The sequence below is a fragment of the Nanorana parkeri genome, unplaced genomic scaffold (genome assembly GCF_000935625.1).
Source record: "Nanorana parkeri isolate BGI_ZX_2015 unplaced genomic scaffold, ASM93562v1 scaffold568, whole genome shotgun sequence".
Classification (NCBI taxonomy): Eukaryota; Metazoa; Chordata; class Amphibia; order Anura; family Dicroglossidae; genus Nanorana; species Nanorana parkeri.
The window spans coordinates 843,584-868,117 of record NW_017306836.1 but is presented as its reverse complement, the minus strand read 5'-3'; the positions used below and the strand labels follow the sequence as shown (position 1 = coordinate 868,117).

General features: G+C 42.1%; 1 protein-coding gene across 3 annotated transcripts in view; it reads left to right on the top strand.

The window, feature by feature from the left end:
- Nucleotides 1-24,534, top strand: part of RAPGEF2 (Rap guanine nucleotide exchange factor 2) — a 278,273-nt gene that overhangs the window by 185,840 nt on the left and 67,899 nt on the right. Inside the window, exon 8 of one of the 3 annotated variants that reach the window (XM_018562259.1) lies at nucleotides 2,430-2,447. In XM_018562259.1, the coding sequence (XP_018417761.1) occupies nucleotides 2,430-2,447 (18 nt within the window). Of the gene's footprint in view, nucleotides 1-2,429; nucleotides 2,448-23,564; nucleotides 23,690-23,723; nucleotides 23,962-24,534 lie in introns of those variants that run through there. The other 2 variants (XM_018562263.1, XM_018562261.1) reach the window with 2 other exon arrangements.

The window sequence follows — 24,534 nt, the reverse complement described above, 5'->3', positions numbered from 1 at the left end:
AGGTGGGAGCATAAAGCCGGCTTCCTGGCCAATCAGAAAGCCGGGCAGCATGTGATGACGCGGCGCCCCAGCTTCCTGATTGCCCGGGAAGCTGCCGGCCAATCCCTGGCAGTATGTAATGACTCGCTGCCTGGCTACTTGATACCGGAAGCTCAAGTATCAGGCTAGGTATTGGAGCATTTGGGCATTTACAAGTTCTCGGCATCGGTACCGATACTAGTATGGGTGCATCACTACTAATAATTGTAGCAGTGTTATACAGCAAAAAGACCCACTATATGGAAGTTACATAGAGGAAATATAGAAGAATGGTGACAGAAAAGGGCAAAGTGGTCCATCAAGTCTAACCCCTTTTTTAGGTTGTTTTGGTTTCTTTTTGTATTCTAAAGTATTCTATTATATGTATTCAGTTCAGAAACAATCAGTTTATTCTCCTGTATTGTATAAGTAATGTAAGGCAGCCTGCATCATGTTCTTCAGGAAGTCTCTTGTTATGCACTGCGCACGATTGCTGAGATTACAGCTGTGTCCGTACTTCATGGTGTAATCAGAAGCTTTCTGTTATAGTCTTATATAGAGTAGACCCAGAAGTTGCTGGACTGTAACATTGACAGCTGCAATGAGTTTTGCCCCTTACATGGTAGCAGATGATCAGAATGCGTTATATGTAGGAAGGCATTAAACTTGCAAGTGGCATGGACAGTTTGAGCATTGCTTATAGGAATTGGATTGTGTCCTCTGTAAAAACCAGATTCCTGCATCAACAATCTTTAAGCTAGTGACCCACATCTTACAGCGTTCAAAAGAGCCATTTCAACAGCATTAAATTCATCAACACTACCCTTTGCAGAAATGAAAAATAGCATCTTGCAATCAATGCTTTTGAGAAACGTACAGCATTTCAGGAGTATAAATAAGAAAATTTTAAGCTTATCTGGACCTCCTGGCTAGACTATTTTCTGGCGGGAACTTTGAGTTTAAGCTCACTTATTGTTTAGGCCTCCTCTTTGGGGTTAGGCATACTATTGTTTCCTTGTCCCCTTCATCTGACTGGCTGCCACCCTATCAGTTAGGTCTGGTTCACACCTGTACGTTTTGTAGCGCGTTCAACGCTCTACGAACGCTCTACAAAACGCTCAAACATGAAAATCCCATTGTTTTTTATGGGTATGGTCTGAACGCGCTACAAAACGTCCTACGCCTGAAAAGGTACATGAGCTTCTTTGCGGTGTTTTTGTCGAGCGTTTCCATTGGGATACAGCCAAGAAGCCTTAGGAAACGCGCGTTTGTCGAGCGTTTTTACCGCAAATCGCTGTAAAAACGCGCATCACGAAACGCGCGACAAACGCGCATATTCGATATGCCTAGGTGTGAACAGAGCCTAACTCTCTATATTTCCACACTCCTCACCTATTTTTGTCCCCTGACCCCCATTTTATACAATTTCTTCTCTCTCCTCCTTCCCTCCATTCCTTTGCTATTCATTCCCTCCCTTTCCTACATATATAAGTTGGTATATACACATTTTGTTTGTGTGTTTGGGACCCAACGGTCTATGTAGTTAGGGGATCCCCACAGGTATGCTTGTTATATCGTCAGCTTGCTTCCCTTGTATTTTATTATCTGATAATAGTGGCTGGAAGTCATAATCTTTTGTAATTTTCTATGTAATGGTTCTATGTACTTTTCTCTACTGTTTATACTATTGTCATATAGCAATGTGATATAAGATTGAAACAATCCTCAATGAAATGAATTGAAAGAAAAAAAGAATTGCACAGTGTATAAGTTCTTGCTATCCCAAGTGGGAAATGTGATGCCACATGGTGAGAAATGTCTGGTCCTTACAGTGTGCATATACCGCATACTAATATTGGCATAATATGGTCAAATTTACGTTGGGCTCTGGCAGGTCTGTGTTTTTGACAGAGACCAGTAGATCTCACCCCCAATACAAACTTGAATTTCCTTCTGAAAAGAATGCTTCTGTGAATATACATTGATAAAAGCTCATGCACAGAAATATTGTTGTGTTCTTGGTATGAAGTGTTCAGCTCTAACTATTCCTGCTGACTAAAATGAGGATCATTTAAATGGTAAGTTCCCTGTAGAACTATTAAATACCATCCTCCTTTTTCTTTTTATATGCAATGAGTGACCATGATATGAGTTGATCTCTGTGAGAATCTATAAGGTTGGTCTGGAAAGGCAGTAGAATTTACCAGGCACTCGGAATAGTGCTTGGATGGTTTCATGGCTCTCCAGATATTTAAATGAGGAAGAGCTGATTGGGAAGCCATACAAGGCTTCTCATTATCAAGCCCCTCTCCACACAATCTTCATAGTGATGGGATATTTAATAGCATGTCTTGGTAATCTCCATATTTTCCTTTCCTCTTCTATGGCATTCATTTCATTTTGGCTCACAGGAATGCACTAAGCCTCAGGTATTTTGATTGTTACATGTCTTGTCATGTCACTTCATTGCTTTCCGCTTGTTTCTGCCCTTCCTCCAGTCTTGTTGCATCATGAATGTCTGTGTGTCCCGTGCCTGCTTGCTTTTGATTCATTGTAGCAATTTTGGGGTTAAATCAGAGCTAATCATTTGAAGTACTTCTGCATTGTGACTGTATTGTAGTTCTTTCTTTTTTCTTGGTCATAAAGATTGCCTGTCCCTGGTTTAAGGGCTTGTTCACACCGAAAGCGCGTGCGTTCCAGAGCAGTAGCTGCCGGAACGCACCGCGATCGCTGTGAAACTCCCCCCCCCCCGCGTTTTGGGGTGGGAGGGGGCGTAGCGCTGCATTGTATTCAATGGCACCGCTTCCACGCCCCCCTGCCCGCAGTGCGATCGAACGCGTGGCAAAACTTTGTCAGTGTTGCATTTAACTGCAAACGCAAAAAATAGGGCAAGCCCTATTTTTTGCGTTTGCAGTGGAACTCAAAGTTTTGGCGCGCGTTCGATCGCACTGTGTGGGGGCGTGGAAGCGGTGCCATTGAATACAATGCACCGCCATGCCCCCTCCCACCCCAAAACGCGGGGGCGGGGAGTTTTCACAGCGATTCCGGTGCGTTCCAGCAGCTACCGCTCTGGAACGCACACACTTTCGGTGTGAACAAGACCTAAGGGCTGACGGGTGAAGCAGCCTTAGAGACATGCTGTAGAACCTTCTAACATATAATTCTTCCCACCATGTTTGCCAAGCCTTTCCTCGTTTGGCTCCTAAGCTGGATTTGTGTTTTGTTGCACATTTTTTTTAGTAGAGATGCAGATTGTATTTATATTGCATGTCCGTGCTGGTTCCCCTGCTAGTTCTGGGTACAGGACAAATTCTGCTGGCAGCATGTGTGTACCTGTGCTGGTAAGCTGTAGTGCCATTGTAGGAAGGCTTTGGGCGTTTCTATATTTATTTTTGTTGCTGTGTGGTTCATTGCATTAGTGTCTGTGCAGCTCTTATTTTAAGAACAGATTCATATTGAATTCTTGGACAAAGGTATCCACAGGATTGGTAATTCAAAATAAACTTTAAAGTAACAACTGTTACTCTTAATACTATGTCAATATGCTGTATTATTTTTTTCTTAAAGATGTTTCGCTGATCATCATACTATCTTTCTCAGTTAAGAATTGAATTGAGAAAGCTGGTCCGATCAGCGAAACGGCTTAAAGAAAAATACAGCAAGTCCAGTTGCTTTGATTTATTTTTTACAGATATAACCTGGATGAATGAGAACCTTCACAGACAAATTTCAATATGGGTATTTTATATTATGATCCTCTGTCTCTCTCTTGCTCTCTCTTTCTTTGGCTCCTCTGCTTCATTTCACATATTTATAAGATGGTTGGACATTTTTTCTGTTTTAAAAGACCACAGAACATATTCACAAGTTGGTGTATGTAAAAGGTAAAACCATTCATACAGGGATGTCTCAAAGTTTCATGACTTTGTAAGGACAAAGGTTATTATAAATGGAACTCTATCCAATCCTCAGAGATTTTTCATAATTTTCTTTCATGTCCCCACAGAAATTGAGGGGAATCTCTTTAGTAAGTATGTACACACACTGCATTGAATGGACCTGTGCCTTTATTCAACCTTACCAACCATGTATTGAGTCCCCTTTTGAGGGCCATCCTCATTTTCTAGCTGGAGTTCTCTTTTAAAAGAAATTCTCCAAAGGGTGACATCCTGTCCAGTAATCCTGCAAATCTGTAAAAGATGGTTGCCATCATTTTTGTGCCTTCTTTTTCCTGGCTACTTAATCCTAAAAGAATATGCTGCAAAGCAATGTATCACAATGACTAAGCAGATATGGGAGCTTCAACACACATACATGTGAAGGCTGTTAGTGGCCCTTTTACATAATTGAGCTGTGGTGGTCCTTTAAATTAAAATGAAAAAACAAAAACAAACAGTAAACAATAAATGCTTTAAAAAAAATGCCTTGTCTGCCGGAACAGTATTATCCAAAATAGTTTAGTTTTAGGGCCGATTTACATTTACAACAATGCAGGCTTCATGAATGGACTAATTGTGGTGCCATTTATTTTAAATAGCACCCCAGTACATTAGGGCAATGCACATGTATTGCAATGCACTGTAGTGCATGGTAATATATGTTTTGTAACATATCTGATATTTGGGACGTTTTGGTGTGTCAGGAGCCCATTTAATTCAATGGGCTGCCTGAATGCAATGCATGTTAGCGTGTGACTTAACACATGTGCATATACACACTGCACAGATGTAAATGGGCCCTTAAGCACCTCACAACTTTTTATATAAGTGCTGATCCAAATCACATTCTATTCGTGTATATGACCACTATTCCTCCTTCTGCAGAGCCAACCAAAAGGTATTGCACAGCACACCTGAGACTCTTTGGTGGGCTGTGCAGAATCTATGCTGGGCTCTGCCAGCACAACCCTCTTACCTTGCACAGCCTGACCTCTTTGGAACACGGCCTCCTCATCCTCAGCGCCCGACACGGCCTCCTTGTCATCTTCACCGCCCGACTGGCGCTTCCTAATAAACCCTCAATACAGGCAGTCCCCGGGTTACGGACGTCCGACTTACGGACAATCGTACTTAGGAACCGGGGTCAACAGTTCTCCTAAATGTACCAGCAGCTGCCGGTTCATTTAGGAGAACTGTGGCTGCAGCGGCCTGTGTCCCTTCAAACCCCCGCTGCTCTCCCGCCTTTATTGGCGGAGGCAGCGGCGACACAGACCGCTGCATTCCTCTGCTGCCCCCGTATCTCCGCTGATGTCCCGGCGTCCTCTTCCGCCAATCCGGTGGCTACCCCGGTCCGGACGATCCTACGATTTCTTGGTACGGCCGCGGCTCCTCTGCCCCGCCCCCCTGCCTTCTCTTCATTGCAGGCTGGGAGCCATACCCAGCCTGCTATTGGATATTGTAAAATGCAATAGCCAATAGCAAGCTGGCTATTGCACCCGCCCACTGCCTGCTGTCAATCAGCATGGGAGGACCGGATAGAGAACTTTCTCCTTCAGGCCCCTCCTCTGCTGATTGACAGCAGGCAGATGCTATAGCCAGCCTGCTATTGGCTATTGCAATTTGAAATATCCAATAGCAGGCTGGCTATTGCTCCCAGCATTAAAATAAATACAAAAATAATTTAAAAAATAGTTTCAAAAAATAAAATTAAAAAGACAAAAAAATGTAAAAAAAGTTAAATAAAAATTAAAAATGCAAAAAAAGAAATAAAATTTAATTAAAAATAGAAAAAAAACTTTTTTGGGTGTGTCATTTTAAATAAAACATTTTTTCAATGATATGATATTATAATCTTCTGAACAACAGGAACAGACAGCAAAACAAACGTTACCCTTCCCTATGCTATCCAAAACTGTAAAAAGTTACACTTAAAATTTTTTGACCTGTTCCGACTTGCATACAAATTCAACTTAAGTACAACCCTAAAGTCCCTATCTTGTAAGTAACCAGGGGACTGCCTGTATTTCGGTAAGGCATGTGTAATCCTCAACGGAGTAAATGTGGGACCTTGCAGTGTTTTACTCTCCCTCCTTGCCACATGACTACAACAAGGCTGCTATACATGCATATTTAAATGCCGACTTAAGTAATACATTCAGTTGAAAGAAGAAAAGGGCTGTCCATTATGCTTTGGACTTTTGCCTGTGAAAATAGATGTACAGAAGGAAATCTGTAAAGGCTTACAAAGCCAGTGTGTGCTTGTAGGCTGGTGACATGGGGCCGCCCCTTCAGGCGTAAGAATCTTTTACAAGACTTCATGAAAAGAGGAGGCTGTAACCAATTACAACTAACCGCAGTGAGCTAATGTGATGAATTACAGTCATATAAATAAAGAAAATCCCTCGAATTGTATTGGACCCTTTAACAGATCCTCAGTTGTTCAACTGTAATTGTTTTTTTTCTTTCTTCATAGTATTGAGAAATGTCAATGCTGTCTAGGACTAGAACCCTCTTCTCAGATGACCCTGGGGGAACAATAATAAAGAAGAAGCTAAAGCTGTTGTCTTATAGCTGTTTCTGGCCATTCATAGATGAGAAGTCTTTGAACTATTAATAATGTGTCATTTTGTAACTTTCACCTCATATCACTAGAGCATATACTGTTAGTGGTGTCCATGTTTACCTGGGAGATCCCTTTCTTTTATCCCTCACAATTTCTGAAAACCATTACACTGTACATAGACAATGTCTGATGAAAGCAGCCCTCTAGGTGATACTCCGCAAATACTTTCTTGCTGTAGGTTCACATTTGGTGTCAGCGTATACAGCTGAAGCACAGACTAGAAAGCTCTTCATCATTTTATTAGTTCTGCCAATACATTTAGGGGCACAACCCTTGAATAGATGAGGACTTAGGGCCCGTTCACACCAGATGCAGTGCGTTCCGGTGCGGTCAAAATAGTGCTTGCGGCATTTTGATCGCACAGGACAAGTCCGCGGGCATAATGTGCCTTGTGATCCCATGCAGCCGATTGAGGGTTGCTACGGTGCCATTCACTTCAATGGCCCGCCACGCCCCCTCCTGCCCCACAAAAAAGTGAGTCGGCTGCAATGCGAGGCAGTACTTCTAACCAGAATCAGGTCGGAACGCACTGCATCTGGTGTGAATGGCCCTCAAAGTGACATTATAGTCAAAATTCCCCCCAATGCTGCTTTATGGACTAACTTTAACCCCTTCATGACTGAGGGCCTTTTTTCATTTTTTGCACCCATGTTATATTCCACATTTTAGGCCTGAAAATGACGTAAAACCCCCACACATTATATATTTTCTGAATGCCAAGACCCTATAGAATAAAATGGTGGTAGTTGAAAATTTTTATGTTGCGCAATATTAGCGCAACTCCTTATTAAACCCCAAAATTTAGTGACAAATTTAATTAAATGCCCCAAAACACAACAAATTACCCATTTTTTTAATGAAATATAAAAGATGAGGTTACAACGAGTAAAACGATACCCAACATACCCAGTTTACAGATTGCGTGCGACCGTGAAACGGCGAAAAACTGCAAAAGACCCCTCTGGCGACGTACACTGTACGTCGTCAGTCACAAAGGGGTTAAATGATGCCTCTTGATCCAATCATCATCTTGTTTCCAGTAGTTCTCAGGAGTCCCTCCAGCGCTGGTGCCAGTCTCTGATCCAGCGCAGACTGCTGTGTCTTTTTGTCCCACGGTATCTGTGTGCTGGGCTGCTTGCATTGACTTCCACTGTGTCTCTCCTCTTCTCCCGGCCGGTAAAATCTCTACAGCGCATGCGCCCGCCCCATGAGCCTTCACAGCTGCTCCAGAATTTTTTAGATCTTCAGACGGGAGCGAGCGTCGGGAACGCAGGTAAGTAATAACCTTTTTGGTTACTTTAAAAAAAAAATGTTTTTGCGTATATCTACTACTTGCTAGCAGTAGATATAAGCAAAAAAAGGAAGGTTTAACTCTACTTTAATCCCTGGCCATACACTTTGGAGGGTATCTATGGTGAAAAAAAAGTAATACAAATAAATATGTATTTCTATGTTGGACTTGCATAAGTGCTGCCCCCGTCCTAATAACCATAGACGTTTGTCAACTTACTTTTTGAGGATGACCATAGGGCATACTTCCTCAATGCATTCAAACTTTCACTCAGCCCTGTGAATATGCACTTCCTTGGGTTACAATGTTCACAGAGCCTGCCTTGTGAAACTGCAATTCAGTATCTGAACAGTGAAACCTCATCATTGCTTACTGTAAGCAGTGCATTATGGGTTATGTAGTTTTGAGAAATCAAGATTGCATCACATCAAGTAGTTGAAAGTGCTGGGCAGACTGAAGGCAGCACTCACTACATAAAAGTTTGCATTATCGAAAACCACTATACTATGTATTCCTATAACAATACTGATGTTCTAACAGTATAGTATATGCTTGGACTTTAGAACTCCTTTACAGTATAATTAAAGTGTTTTTTGGCATATATCTACTGCTAGCAAGTCGTAGATCTATGCCCCATGATTAAAAAAATAAATAATTCGGCAGATACCTAATTACTAAGCTTTAATGTCACTTTAAAGTGACATTAAAGTCAAAAATGTTTTTCCCTAATGTTAATGTCAGCACTTACCTTAAATTATGTTTCTTAATCCGATCTTCTTCTTTCCTGTCCTTTTCATCTGTCCCTCCAGCGCTGCTGCGGGTCTCCGATCCAGTGCTGACTCCTCTGAGCTTGCTGGCACTTTCTGTCCCACGGTGTCTGCATGCGGGTGTACGCGTCCATAGACTTACCTTGTGTCTCTCCTCGTGTCCCAGCCGGAAATGTAAACTGCGCATGCGCCCGCCCGAGAATTTTCACATTTTCGGATGGGAGCGCGCGGAGAAGACACGGGTAAGTATTAACCCTTTTCAAAGTGTTTTTGTTTTAATTTTTTTACACTTTTTGCTTGCCAACACTAGATATATGCAAAAAAACCAGAGGCTTTAATTATCCTTTTAAGATTTTCCTGTTTAGCCTGATGAGCTTAACAAGAAAAAAATCACTCGGTTCCTCCATCCACATTATAGAGCTTGGCTGGAGGAATCCCCTCTGCCAGCTATTGTATTCTAATAGCCGACGCAGTACAGAAGGTTTTAGTCTGTAAATGTTCCTAAACTGCTAAGAAGCTTATATATTTTAGCAGTATAGTTCCATGTACCTTCTACATGGGTTTCAGTTGGTACTATCAAATGATTCATCCACATTGAAAATGACATGAACAGGAAACGAAAATGTACAGGAATAAGTCGCCCATGTGGCTCTAGCGTTTTTATTCTTCTACACAGGAAATATGAATACAATGACAAACATGTCAGAACACAGAAACTTTTTATATATATATATGTAAATGTTATTATTGGTTGTAGCTATATTCCAGGCTTTATGGCCTTTTAAGGGCCACACAAGTATCTTTATCTTTGAAGATCGTACAGAAGAATTTAGGAGTGGATGCATGTTTGTCCGTAATGGAAATGATTCATTTTTGGTATATACATTCTTCCAGACATGCCCCCGTCCGGTTCACCTTGTCACCATTTTTCAACACCGTTCTATCATCATGGATTATTCATGGGTTCTCATTTCTTAATATCTGATCTGACATTGAGGGGGTATCTTTCTTACCAAGGGGTGAAAAGCTGCAGTTCAGGGGGCAGAAGGTCAGAGAGGAGCTGTAAACTAGTTGTAGCAGTGCTGTGGGAGTTTGTGTATAAAAGTACCAAGTTAATGGGGCTGTGGAGTCCTCCTACCATCGGACCTCAGAGACTCTTATCAGAGAGGCTGGGATTAAGAGCATCCTTTTTATTTGACAAATCACTTGGCTCTGCAGTGAATGAATAGCTTGCGTGATTCCTGGCTGGGTGGGGCGCGTTACACAGCCGAGGTTACCATGTGAACGCTCTACTGCAGACTCTACACTGGAATATTCAGGAAAGAATTAGCCTTGTTTGATGTGGAAAGTGTAATATAACGCAGCTGAAAACCAATATTCCAGGAGCTGTGGTCATTTAATAAGAAGGCTCATGCAGATTTGACTTGGTTGCTCCTTCACAGTAGGCAGGCTCTCAGGAAAATTTGCATGTACTCAGAACAACCACTTCCGTGCTAGTGGAAAATCTGATCTGTCTGGATGAACACTGACATATTAGATCTGTCTCATTTATATATACATGCTTCATGTGGATAGCATCTGAGAACCTCATAATACAAATTGGGTGAAAAACTGTTTTATGTGCAGGTTTCTATAATACTTCAGATGTAAAGGCATTTATTTGATATTAAAAGAGAACTAAAGCCAAACCTTTACTAATATACTCCTGTGCAGCAGATAGTGGGCTCCTGCCCGCTATTGGATGGCAACGCAGAGCTGCACTGCAGCCAGGAAAGATCCAGATACTACTGTCTGGATCCACCCCACTGCCTGATTGACAGCTGGCTCTGCCTATCTAGAGCCAGAACTAGCTGTGCTGCACACTTTGGCCCTACAGTGGTGAAACTACAAATCCCATTAGGCATTAAAAGATTTTGACCTGTCAAGACTTCCAGGGTCAGGTGCATGATGGTATTTGTAGTTTCACCACAACTGGAGAGCTGGAGTTTTGCGGGATTCATCGCTCAGTGTGAATGGGCACTAAAGGTGTTTGGTGAATGTTTACAAACAAAGAATTGGGATGACACTTTGAAATAAGCCAAATACGAAGAGTTGCGTAGCGTTCTCTGGTCATCTTGGAGTGGGTTCCAAACTGCTAGGGGTCAGTCCTCATTGCTGAACATTTGTCAGTCATGTTCATGGGACTTTTCACCATTGGTGGAACAATACATGGGTAGTTTGCATATCAGGCTATTGAGCACTGCTTAGCAAACCTGTGTGAGGAGAATCTGTGGGCTACTATTGATGACCTCTTTTTGAAAATTCTAGTTGTTTGGCTGTCTGTGGCTTTCGGAACTTGGAGTTAGTGACTTGAACCATACATAGAGTAAATAAGGTCAGTCTGATGTCAGGATTTCTGATCTGCAACCTTGTTACAGTTTAGTAAGTCTGAAAGTCATGAGGTCAGGGAGATTCTTAGACAGCCAAGCCACTGGCCTTTTCAAAAGGGAGATCAGCAATGGCAGCCTTCATATGTCTTCCTTTTCTTCTTGTTGGCAATCGCCATATTTACAGCATATACATATTGCCCAGCAGAGATGAAGCTCACCCACGTAGCCTAAACACGGAGAAAACTGTGTGGATGTATTTTTCCTGCATTATCCTGTAAGTTATTTAGGTTCACAGATATGTTTTTAGTCTTTTATATACTTGTTCGGATACATATTAGTGTCCATGAATCTGATACCGCCAAAGTAACACATGTATTTTATCTATGGAAAATGCGTCCGATGTATCCTTGCGCTGTAGCTTTTCTTTTTAATACATTTTTCTTGATGGATTACAAAGGCTATATACTGATATTATCAAAGGGTTTTTCTCGTTTTTAGTGACCTCTCCAGAAGCCATCGTTGTGACTGATTACTGACAGACTTGATTCTTGGTGAAACTAATCATACTGTGTGGAATAGTTGTCTCATTTTTCATTCCCCGGAGTCTTGTAATTAGGCCTTATAGCTATGAAGTATTATCCCATAACATTTTCTTTTCAGAGGTGTGAATCACCAAGATATATATATATATATACTGTAGATAGGTAGTTCTATAGTAATGTACTAAGGCTGCATTTTTGGGTACCAGAAATATCATTTGTAAAGTGTATTAGCATCCAATCAGAAATGAACAGTGATCTAATGGCAGTAAACTGAAATTGGATTGGTTGCTGTAGTTGTCATGTCAAGACTCCGTTTATCAAACTGGAATATTTTATCCAAAAAGATTATTAAAAAACATACAACCCAGCAGTTTGTAACCGGACAAATCTGATCTTATATGCACATTGTGTTGGTCATTCAGAAATGTCTACAGCTTTCTTGATCAAGAATCTTCTAATAAAGTAAATTCGGGTTTGTAGCCTGTTTTCAAGGAAAGCTAAAGAGGGGTAATTAAAGCATTTGAGCAGAAAGTCATGTGGCCCAGCTGTGACTAGTATGCTGCACAGGTCTCCAGCTCTGTTGCTAGAAGTCTATTTTTACAAGTTGCATCATCTTTGCTGCAGAGCACAGAGGTCTACAGGGAATTGCTGTTCTTTTCACTTGTCTTGAAAAGAAAGCTTCACTTGATGTCATAATCTGTGTGCACAATATTTATTCCAAAATAAAAGGGTCTGTCAGAACATTACATTAACTGGATTGATCATTTTCCATGAATATTTGTTCATTTGGAATTTAGAGATATGGAACGTATCTCTTCTGCTCCAAAAAACCCTTACCAGGTACACTGGTGCCTCTTTAGGTGGTTAAGAAAAATAATGTTTGTTTAATTATATAATACAGATTTATTATTATTGCATGAAAACATGTTGTTTTAGCTGGACCTGCACCTATGTTTTTGGGGTAATGTGTGTTAAAATCTGTGTTTTAGCGTGTGTTATGGCAATGCTTATTAATGCTTTGTATGTGTGGGTACACACACAGACACACACCTGCTTTAGCACTCCATGCTGCATAGATGTGAAATACACTGTGCATTCCGAGGTGGTACATTGTCCAGAAGTGCAGACTTGTTTTGTCATGCATTGCGGCTTGTGAATGGACTGCCTTACCACAATGCACGGTGCTGCAAAATAAAAAAGCACCTTAAGGTGGGTGTTAACATGCATGGTGAGGCATGAATGGGCTCGAAAGTATATGTCGCCAAGAAGGGTGTTCTAACCTCTCCAGTCACTACTTCACCCTCAATAGTTGAACCACCCATGGATATAACATAGTCATCTGATCTGGCTGAAGATGATCAATTGAGAAGCTGTCATGTTTTATCTCTATATGTACGCTAAGGTGAGATCCATATCCTTAAACAGGGCAGATATGTTTATGTAGAAAAAGCAGTACTGTACTCCCCTTCCAAAGATGCAGCCTGCTACTGCTCGTCTCTGAACTGGAGCATGGCACACCTCTGCAGCCTGGCAAACACGATTAGTGGGGTTTTTTTTTTTTTTAAATTTGGATACATTGAGTAGATTACATTGTATGTCTAGTCAAAACTTTTCTTTAGTTTTGGAAAGAGGGAGGAAAGATTAAAACCCCTAAAGGGTTTTTACTGCTGTCTAGCTGTCAAGCTAATTTTCCTCACTTGCTGTCACGGTTACAACAGTTTCAGCAACAGGAAGTGAGAGGAAATCTACAACAGAGGCACAGACACCAACTAAAACAGGACTGGACAAATCCCAGGACTCAAGTAGCCAGAGCTCCCAAAAAAATTACAGCTGCCACCTAACTTTTGAGGTTTCTGTTGTCAATTGAGCTGGCTCCTGTATTGGACAGACTGGTTCCTAAAGTCCATATTAATTTGTCCACCCTTGAATCAAAAGTTAGTAGGGATTGCGGTCCTCCCCTAAAACAAAACAAAAGCATTTTTACCCATGTCTGCCTTTCTCACTTTTCTGCTTGTGTTCTAATACTTCCATTTTCTTTCCAATGGACATACACTTTGGCATTCTTGAATGCCATTCTGTATCATATGATGTACTGTACTCAAGAAAAAAAAGATTTTTCCTATCTAGGTTATCAAATAATTGATCAAAATCGGTTCCTTTTATATAAGGTTTTAAAAGATCTTATCACATACCTTATTCACTGTAAATGAATGACTGAGCCAAGAATTGTAAAGTCTGCAACTATTTTCTTTTTATATATATTTACTGCTTGGCTGTTATCCTTAAAATGGATTTGCACTTTAAGGTCAAATTGGGATAACGTACTTTGTAACATGTTCTCATTCACATTGCATAACTTAAAAAAAATTTTTTTAAGTGCTTTACTTGTTTAAAATCCTACCTTTCTCCTGCCCTATGTAAATTAAATATAGAGCTGTAGGAAGTTCTTGGCCCTAATTAAACCTATCTGTACTTTGGGGACAGATTTCATTATTAGTTGTTAACTAGATTTGCCTATCGTAACAAAAGGTTAAAGACTTTGAATCATTGTATGTTAGTGAGAGGAAGGTCAGTCTGTCCCTCAGTTTGACCCTCTACTTTCACCTTCCAACTGCTCAGTGTAGGTACAGAAAAGGTATTGTATACCACGGATTATTATTATACAGGATTTATATAGTGCAAACAGTTTGGGCAGCGCTTTACAATATAAGGAAGACATTACAATACAATTTCAAGACAAGATGGTAAGGAGGGCCCTGCCCGTGAGGGCTTACAATCTAAAGGGTGGGGGAAGCGATACATAAGGAGGTAGCTGTGTGGGGATAAAGTGTTTGAGAATGTGATAGTTCAGTGGTCAGGTTGAGGTGGGATAGGCTTCCCTGAAAAGAGGAGTCTTAAGGGATCGCCTAAAGGCAGTCAGAGTGGGAGACAGACAGGTTGGGGTACAGAGTTCCATAGGATGGGAGAGGCTCTAGTGAAGTCCTGGAGGCGAGCATGGGAGGAGTTGACGATGGAGCTGGAAAGCAGAAGGTCATTTGAAGAGCGGAGGGGACGGTTAGGGTGATACTTTGAGACAAGGTTTGAGATATATCCGGGGACAGAGTTGTGGATGGCTTTGTAAGTGATTAATAATATTTTGAATTTTAACCTTTGGGCGAGTGGAAGCCAGTGCAGGGATTGGCAGAGGGGGGTTGCAGACACTGGATGGGTGGATGAGTCTAGCAGCTGCATTCATGATAGACTGAAGGAGGATAGCCTGTGTAGAGGTAGGCCAATGAGGAGGGAGTTGCAAAAGTCAAGACGAGAGATAACAAGTGAGTGCATGAGTAGTTTTGTGGTTTCATTGCTGAGTAAGGGGCGTATTTTGGAGATGTTGCAAAGGTGAAAGCGGCAGGATTTGGATAGTGATTGGATGTGAGGAAGAAAGGTGAGGTCCAAGTCAAGGATGGCACCTAGGACCTTGGCATGGAGGGAGGGCTGGAATCTCAAGGTAAAAGTTGGGGGAAGGTGCACGGGCGGAAGGAAATATCATGAGCTCAGTTTTTGAAAGGTTGAGTTTTAAGAAGTGTTGCGACATCCAGACTGATATGTCAGTTAGTAGATTAGTGACACGCAAGGACACTGAGGGGGTGAGTTGTGGAGTAGAAAGATATATTTGAGTGTCATCGACATAGAGATGGTATTGGAAGCCATGTGAGGTTATTAACTGACCAACGAAGGAGGTGTAGATAGAGAAGACAAGACGTCCAAGGACAGTTTTGGGGGACCCCTACAGAAAGAGGAAGAGGAGGGGAGGAATCAGATTTGTAGGTGACACTAAAGGAGCGCTTGGATAGGTAAGAGGAGAACTATGAGAGAGCAGAGTATTGTAGGCCAAGCTAGTGGATTTTTTTGAGGAGAAGGTGGTCAACGTTGTCAAAAGCAGCAGAAAGGTCTAATAGCAAGAGTACGGAGTAGTGGCCGTTGTTTTTAGCTGTTAATAAGTCATTAGTGAGTTTTAGGAGGGCGGTTTCAGTGGAGTGTAAGGGGCGAAAGCCGGACTGTAATGGATTGAGAAGGTTGTTCTCATTGAGGTGGCGGCTCAGGCGGCTGTAGATAAGGCGTTCAAGGAGTTTTGAGGTGAATGGGAGTAAGGAGATTGGTCTGAGATTGTTGAGGTCGGTAGGGTCCATTTGAGGGTTTTTTGGGTATTGGGGTGACTGGTGCATGCTTTAGAGGGGAGGGAAAGATGCCAGTAGAGAGTGAAAGATTGAAAATGTGAGTAAGAGAGTGTAGGATAGAGCAAGAGGGTGACCAAAGTAGTGGTGAGGGAACAGGGTCCAGGGGGCAAGTGGTGAGGTGGGTGTCGGAGAGCTTTGTAACCTCTTCTGTGGTGACAGGGTGAAAAGAGGAAAGTAACAAGTGAGATGGAGGGTCTGGTACATGAATAGGTGAAGGTGACTGCACAGTGGCTTCACCTATTCATCGTTTTTTAACGTATCTTTATCCGTTTTACGTTAATGCTCCCCGCCATAGAGCCACACCCCCCTAACGTGTTTCACCACTCAGGCTTAATCGTACGACATCAATTATATCTGTGGTGTGTGGAACCTTTTTTGTTGTTACTCGATCAAGTTGGCGTGCGGAACAGCTTGATTTCCTGCACCCTGCAGGTAAGAGAGGGGGGAAGAGTCCTGCAGTTGAATTGGAGTGGTGATGTTTGGGAACTGCTCAGAGTAGCCTGCACAAAGGCTTTCACCAAAGAGACATCTGAAAGGTAAGAAATATATTTTTATTAATGTTTATAGTTATGCTTTGTCAACGGTAACACATAACAAACATATAGTTGGATTTTCTGAATCTTGACTGCAAAAGTGGAACTACACTTGAAGGACCTCTGGCAGTGTGTGTTTTACTTACCGCCATGTAGAGACTTGGCTGGTGTAACACAGAGGCTCCTTCCATTCTAGTTCAGTAAGCTGCTATCTTCCTGTTTAGTTGTTTTTAAGTGGGCATGTGTCTGATTAGCAACAGTACCTAAGTGGCACCTTTTTGAAATTGGCAATCCTGGTGCCTATTGTAATTTTTTAGCAGATTTAACAATAAGAGTATGAGAGCATGGGAATCAATTACAGTGTATCTGGTACATGTGCACGTAGGGTAGGTGGCTTTATCATTTACTAACACTGTACCAGCCACATAACATGAATTTACAACTTGCTTATAATCATTCACATAAACAGAAGACCTATAAAAATAATTTTGTATTTTTGTTTTTATTTTGGGGTCAGATTTTTTGTTGTTGGGTAGCCTGAAGCTCAGAATTTAGAATGTGGTCATGTAGTAAACGTACAAATAACGTCCCCTGCCCCCTCCCTAGCAGTCAATTATCTACACTATACCCAGCCTCAGGTGATGTCCTCAGACAGGCAGTACAGACAGGAAACTGACCGTGTAGTTATTTAATTAGTAATGGTGGCATTGTTCCTTGCAGTATGTGTTTGTATTGCTGTTGAAGATTACTGAAATTATGTTAGTGGACCCCAAAACTGGGGTTATCTTCTCCTTCTGCTGCATCATTAGATTTAAAATCCTGTAACCTTTAGCAACCAATAACATTTCACTTAGTGGGAGATGATTTCTGATTACCTTCTTGAAAAAGCCTCCATGATTAAGTGAAACCTTGGTTCTGTAGCCTCCATGCATTAGTGGTAGAGCACTTGTGAACCAAACATCTTCCCAGTATGGCCAGACAAAACATGGCGGTTGTCACGTCTGCTCATTGTTCACTTCTACCTGGCCAAATGTATTATCTACTTGTTTACAACTGCAGCAGTTTACCATTAGATAGTTTTTCATTAATTCAGGTGGCAATCTGAACACGGATTGTTTGTGTTACACATATAAGGTATTGTTCATTATGCACAGGTTAGTTTGTCAGCAAGGATATAAATATCTAAACAATTGTTAGAATCCACTCCATGCTTTTTGTTTCTTTCTTGCGGTTATCATTTATATTTGCCACATTATTGCTATGTTCAAAATAGACTTATCTATGTCTAGTCTTTGTTGGAATTTGGTGATTGCATACATGCTCCTTTTTGCTGTATTAGCAGACATGCGTCTGAAGTTGTAATCAAATGGTATGTGGCAATGCCTAGCTCTATATGAGGTATGTGATGGTCCTATGCATATTTTTAATCGCTCCCAATTGTCTCTCTGTTTGAAACCAAATCCCTATGTCCCTGTTCCCTCCTCAGTTGTCCCTCTTTTTGGTCTGTTGTGAAATCTTGCATTAAAAAAAGTGCACTATACTATACCCCCTGGGGGGAATTTATCAAAACTGGAGCAGCTGTGCATGGCAACCAATCAGCTTCTCTCTTCAGTTTTTTCAGTTAAGATTTGAAAATTAAAGCGAGTTGCCTTGCACAGCTGCTCCAGTTTTGATAAAGTCCCTTCACTGTGTATATACTACATACAAAACTTTAAAGAAAAAGTAGTAATTCATAAGTATGTTTAACTAAAAATATTTTGCGTATTCTTTTTGCTCTGTGTCACTGGGGGCTTGATATGGGCATGTCCTTGTCAATATACTTTGTGTTCAGGGATGTCCCTCTTTCCCACTTCAGTGTGTAAGTTTGCTTTTTTCCAAAATGTCAGAATTATATAAGTGCTTCAGTGCGAGAATTGTGCTTGTTAACCACTTGCTGACCGGGATGTTAAACCCCCTTCCTGGCCAGGCCCTTTTTCAGTATTCAGCGCTGCAGTACTTTGACATTTATTCCGTTATGCAACGCTGCAGTGAAATACATTTTATACCATTTTTTGGGGGGACATATAGAGCTTTCTTTTGGTGGTATTTATTCACCACTGGGGTTTTTTTTTTTTTTTTTAAGTATACAATGAAAAAAGTTTTGAAAATTGTGAAAAAAAACCTGTTTTGCCTACATTGTTATAAAACATTTATCAGTACCCATTTTTTGGGTAAAACATAAAAGTCGGGGTCACGTCGAGTAAAGGTGGCCATACACTCTACAACCATCGCAAGACTTTAGTCTTGCGATGGTTGTAAAGGGATTAAAAAAACGTACGATCTGCCTATCTTGGACAGGCAGATCGCACTCTCGATCATCGCAAGTCATCTTCCGATGACCGCAATGCTGAACGGGCAGTGTGCGCGTGCGCACACCGGCCCGTTCAGCATTTATCTTCCGAGCACCGTTCTAACCAGCCGAGAATCGTACGATTCCCGGCTGGTTTTCGAACATGCTGGTTCGACAGAAGACGTGCGACCGTACAGTAGAAACGGTCGCACGTCTCCGTTCACACTGCTCGATTATCGTACGAAAAACCGATCGCATACGATTATCGTACGATAATCGTGCAGTGTATGGGCACCTTAAGTAGACACCAAACAGGTCAAGCTTTAAAATTGCGTGTGCCCGCTACTACCATGCCTAAAATTGGCCATAGGTGACACTTTAAAAGCTTTTACCGCTCAGTGTTTAATGGCCCTAACTCCCACGTTCGCAGCGATATGCAACGTGTGGCGTAAATAATGTTTTTGCACGTTGGCGCACCTGACGCGTATTTACGTTTATATGTGCGGGGTGGGGGACTTTTTTTTGGGTGTTTTTTTTTATTTTTTTTTAATGAGACTTACATTTTTTTTACACTTTTTTGTTTCTTTTTACACTTAAAGTGGTTCTAAAGCCTCCGTAGCAAGCAGTAGATATAGGCAAAAAGTTTTAAAAAACCCGCCGTAACAGCGCTTTACACTTACCATGTTTTGGCTGCGCGCTCCCGCGCCGAGAATCCGGAACTGTTCGATAGGCCGCAAAGCATCTTGGGGCGGGCGCATGCGCAGTTTGGATTCTGGGCCGGGAGACGAGCAGAGACGCAAGGTAAGTCTATGGACACGTGCACCCGCATGCAGACACCGCTAGATCTGATCGGATTAAGAGACATCATTTAAGGTAAGTGCTGACATTAACATTGGGGGGAGGGGAAAAAAATATCCTTTAATGTCACTTTAACTTTATTGCTATCACATAGGGGGATAACAAGCCCCCTATGTAATAGCCAGTATACAGTGACAGGAGATAACAGGGGTCCCTAGAACCCTTAATGTCACATTGGGACCCCCAAAGAAGCCGATGAAGCAGAGATCTGCTTCACCAGCTTCTTCTCTGGCTATAGCAGCCAGGTAAATGACAGCTAAAGGCGGAAGTGATGTAATACTCTTCGCTTCCGCCTTTAGAGAGAGAGGAGGAGAGATCAACAGTGGGAGAATGCTGATCTCTCCTCCTTTCTCACTGCTAGAAACCGTTGTGCTGGTCTCGGGCCCGCAGGGGGGACAGCGGAGCCCAGGATAACCTGCAGTGGCTTTGGAGGTGCATACTTTTTAGTTTCATACAAGCGATCAGTCAGCTGTAGAGTCGGCCGACCGCTTGTATGTAGCAGCTGGTCCCGGCTGTTTACATAGTCACCCTCCAGAAGGAAGGACAGTGTCAGCACCAATTCAGAGATGATTTGAGGATCTACAGCTGAGTGATACACAAATATGATACATTTTTGGTAATTGAACATATTTTTTAAGATTTAACTCCTGTGATTAGTGCCACTTTAATTTGTGCAGATGTAGGAAGCCACACTGTTGAAACAACACAAAGGAGAAATTTCCAGGTGGCCTCATAAGATCATTTACATTTCACTATATTGGATTTTATCGCTTCAATGTTGCGAATAATGCCTTTTTTAAAACATTTTTTTTATTTAAATGAAGCTGTAGCTAACAGTGCATTTGCAATGTGGCACGACTGTATACTATATTCTTTTTTATGAAAGCTTAGCAAGGACCTTCTATGAAAGTAAAGTAGACAAAATGAATGTGTAATCGAGCATAAAGTATAAACAATGGTTACTTTTTTTTTTTATTACGTTCATTTGGTGGTTGGCCACATATGAATAGACAACACGAGAAACTGCCAGCACGTACAGCTCTGTGCTGCGTGCACGGCCATATCGGGCAGCTCCCGGGAAAGACAGGTGCTGCGTGTGATTAGTACGCAGCCCCTGTCTTTCTCTATGGGACTACGTGTCCGTACTCGTACGCTGACAGGATGGATCCTGTCTGCGTCCGAGCTGGGACACCGACACCCGTACGGACCTGCACTTGGTGTGAGCGTAGGGCGGCGTATGGCTGCGTATTCCCATAGAGAAGGACAACTGTCTAAAAAATTATTTCCTCCTGCTTTTAGAGAGATTTCCTTTTACTTCCTGTTGTGTCTCTAGGAAGACGCAAAGAAATCTCAATGAGATGCAAACGGCAAAAAAAACCCCTAAACAAAACAAATGGCTTGACGCATTCTCTACTTTCCAAATTCTTTACAGTGATGCTTTTCTCCTTGAGTCTGCTCTTGATGAGATTACAATCAGGAGCATTAAGGGATGCTGTTCGGTCATTTATGACCAGCCTAAGTATGAACGTTGAGTTGCCGTATCAAACCTCCGACCATTTTTTGGGGGGGTCTTGAACCTGGACAGTCATAACTGACTGAACATTGTGGAAGTGCTTCTCGCTCACCAGGGAAAACTTTTCTTTGCATTAAGTTTTACAAACACAATTAAAATGTGTGGAAGGAAACAGATTTCCGGCACCAACACATTGTTTTGTGTGAGCCACCACCCTGCGTTTTCCTCATGCTTACCTGATGCCGGGCACTGGGTTCATGTGTCTTGCCAATTTGATGTCTGCACATTGCAAATATGCAAGCTGCCCTTTTATTAACTCTATAGGACAACTTCTACTTGGCAGTGTTGTACATTATATATCTTCTGTGTATAGTTAAAGGGCACTAGTTATGTCTATCAGTTAATCTTAAAATAGGAATCACTGTTTTCTTTGTCTTCACAAAGCCAGTCCATGCAACAAATCAGTTGCTGAACTACTAATCCTATCTAGCAAACACTGCCACAACTCCACCTAATTAAGCTGAGGCTCCCATCTGGTACTAGAAGCTGCCACTGCAAGAGTCCTGGAAGTGGTATACATGCCTAGAAACCAGTTTCTGGAGTTTAGGAAGCGGCAACCTAGCATGTTATGGGAGGTTGTAATAAGAGCAATCAAGGGAGGATACATTTTATCAGTTTAATATTCTGCGAGTTGTGTAACAAACCTCCAACATGACTTTTGGGAGATGGTGATGTTTGAACCAGCGAACACATTGACCTGCATTTTTTTGTTTGTTTTGCAGGCACAGATAGTCATTTAGGGCTTGTTCACACCGAATACAGTGCGTTCCAGAGCGGTAGCTGCTGGAACGCATCGCAATCCCTCACAAAACTTCCCCCTGCGTTCTGGGGCGGGAGGGGGCGTGGCGGTGCATCGAAATGGAGCAAGCAGCATTTTTAGCATTTGCAGTGGAACGGAACGCAGGCAAAGTTTTGCCACACGTCCGATCGCACTGCGGAGGGGTGGGTCGTGAAAGCGGTGCCATTAAATTCAATACACCTCACATCCCAGAACGCAGGGGGAAGTTTTGTGAGGGATTGCAGTGCGTTCAAGCAGCTACCGCTCTGGAACGCACCGCATTCGGTGTAAACAAGCCCTAAGAAAAGGAGAAAATTGCAGCTATAAAAACTGAGCTAGCTGGACAGCCAGCTGCATAACATAAAAATTAGAGCCAATCAACATGTAAAAATAAATGTTAGGTGGATGTTTCTGATAGAGTACCTTGATGCCACATACAAAATCTATAGTATACATACCGTGCACAGGTCACAAACCATAGTCTACTAGCTAAACACAATGGGGGAATTTATCAAAACTGGAGTAGACAAATTCTGGAGCAGATGTGCACTGCAACCAATCGGCTTCTCTGTCTCATTTTCAAATCTTACCCGAGCAAACTGAAGGTTGCCATAGGCAACTGCTCCAGGTTCCCCCTGCTCCAGTTTTGATAAATTCCCCGCAATATATAGAGATAGATAGAGCTATATATATTTTTTTTGTGTGTCCTTTATTAGAACTGTAATGCATAGCTTGGTAGTAATTCCAGCAAAAACTATAAAGTGATTTCATGGTATTCGGACTATGTATGTTGGTGTGTAGAACGGTCCCTGGTTCTCAGTACTGACTAGCTGTGCAGAACAGCTGTTCTCATTCTGTGAATTCGTTCTGTGTATCTGTGTTGAGGAGGAGGAATAAACAAGGAAATGTGTCATAATGCAGCTTTTTTGGACTGATTTAAGAAATAATATCCATCTTGTTGGTCTTTATATGCAATCAATCATGGCAGTTGCTGTGAATGCGGTCCAGAGGTGCAGATGTTATTTGAAATGTTTAGTATTTGTGGGATTAATCCTAAACTTAGTCATAGTCACCTTTTCATGTCTGCAAGTCCTCGAATATCTACATAAAATGCGGTTTGTCCTTGATGCACACCTTAAAAATTAACTGCTAGCAAGTTCTGTTCATTTAGAGCCCTGTTATTGGGCTTGTTTTATGGGGCATCTCCAGAGCCTGTAAAAGCTCCAACATTACAAGGATGTAGGTGGAAGGACATTAAAAGCCGTGGCACTATGCTTTCATGCTTGGTGGCAGAATCCTAATTAATAAGGAGGGCCCATGTTAAGCTCTGTGTTACTGTATAATATTGCATTACATTGCTTCCGTCCCATGTGCTGCCATTGACAGCCCAAATAAAATGCCACTGTGCCATGCAATGCCAGTGCTGCTGAATATTAAATGGAGTTTTTATTTTGTGAGTCTGTGGGAGTGAGTCAGAGGTGAAGTAAGCGAGGTAAGAGCTGTTTAACCTTTTCCCTGCTGAAGGGCATTCCTAGCTGTTGCAGGGCATGGTGATGTGGTCTTCGTAGACTGTGCCAATGCAGTGTCAGAGCATGGGTGTGCCACACTTGTATGTGGAGGAGGAGGTGGGGGATTATTATCCGGGAGCACCTTTTTGGATGATTTGTCATTTGGTTCTGCTTATTACTTTGACTTCATTGGACTGATTAGGTATCCATTGGAATCCCACCCTCTAAAAGCTGCTATACCACAGACCGAAGGCTGCCTCTGTCTTGTCCATTTTTACTACCTTAAACGACTGAAAGAGTTAAGAACGTGAGGGGGCGATCCTGGAGGAATGCGCCTTTCATGTGAGTTGAATATTTCAGAATATGAGCAGCGAAGACACTAAGGGGAGAATTCTGCTTACAGTTACATCACTAGCCTTGCACATCATCTGTGCCTGTGCAGGTTAGCAGAACACACTGCAGTCACTTGTTTTTTTTCGGCAGGAAGCAGCAATGCCGATCCCTTCCTAAGAGGAATTTATTTCTTATTTAGAAAAGGAAGCCTTCTCGCTACCCAGGAAATGGCTTTCCTTGTGCGTTGCTATGCCAACTGCCTGCAGCCATGGTCCCACAAAGTAAGCACAATAATGTAATTATATTGGCGTATTACATTCTGACTCTGGGTATTAGAGAGGAGGGGGCTCGTATTTGTGTGTATGTGCTTTACTGTAATGCTAGTGAGTCTTGGGGTGAGAGATATGCTTGTCATGATATAGCGCAATGTCCGTCAGTGTCACACGGCTATGATTAATTGTGCAAACTTGGGTTAGTTGAGCATAGCAGAGAGCACTGGTCACTGATCACACTGCATCTTTAGCATCCAGGGAGGAGGTACTTCAGCTCACTCTGCCTGGAGCCCCCCCCCCTCCTACCCCTCCTATCCATACATACATTCGCCTCTACCACATTATTGTATGTCTGTGCATGTCAGACCGAAAGAGCAAGTCTCTGTAAACCTACATTTGCAAATGAAGCCGGAGTCCTGTAATTGCAATGCTTGGCTGCTCACTAAGGGCTGGCTCCTACTCTGACTAATCCAATACAATATTAAGCCTTTTTGGAAAGGACTCTGTGGGCGGTCAGCCATTTTAGTTTTTTTTTTCTTTTTTTTCCTCTCCCTTCACCCCTCACCCCCACCACTTCCAATC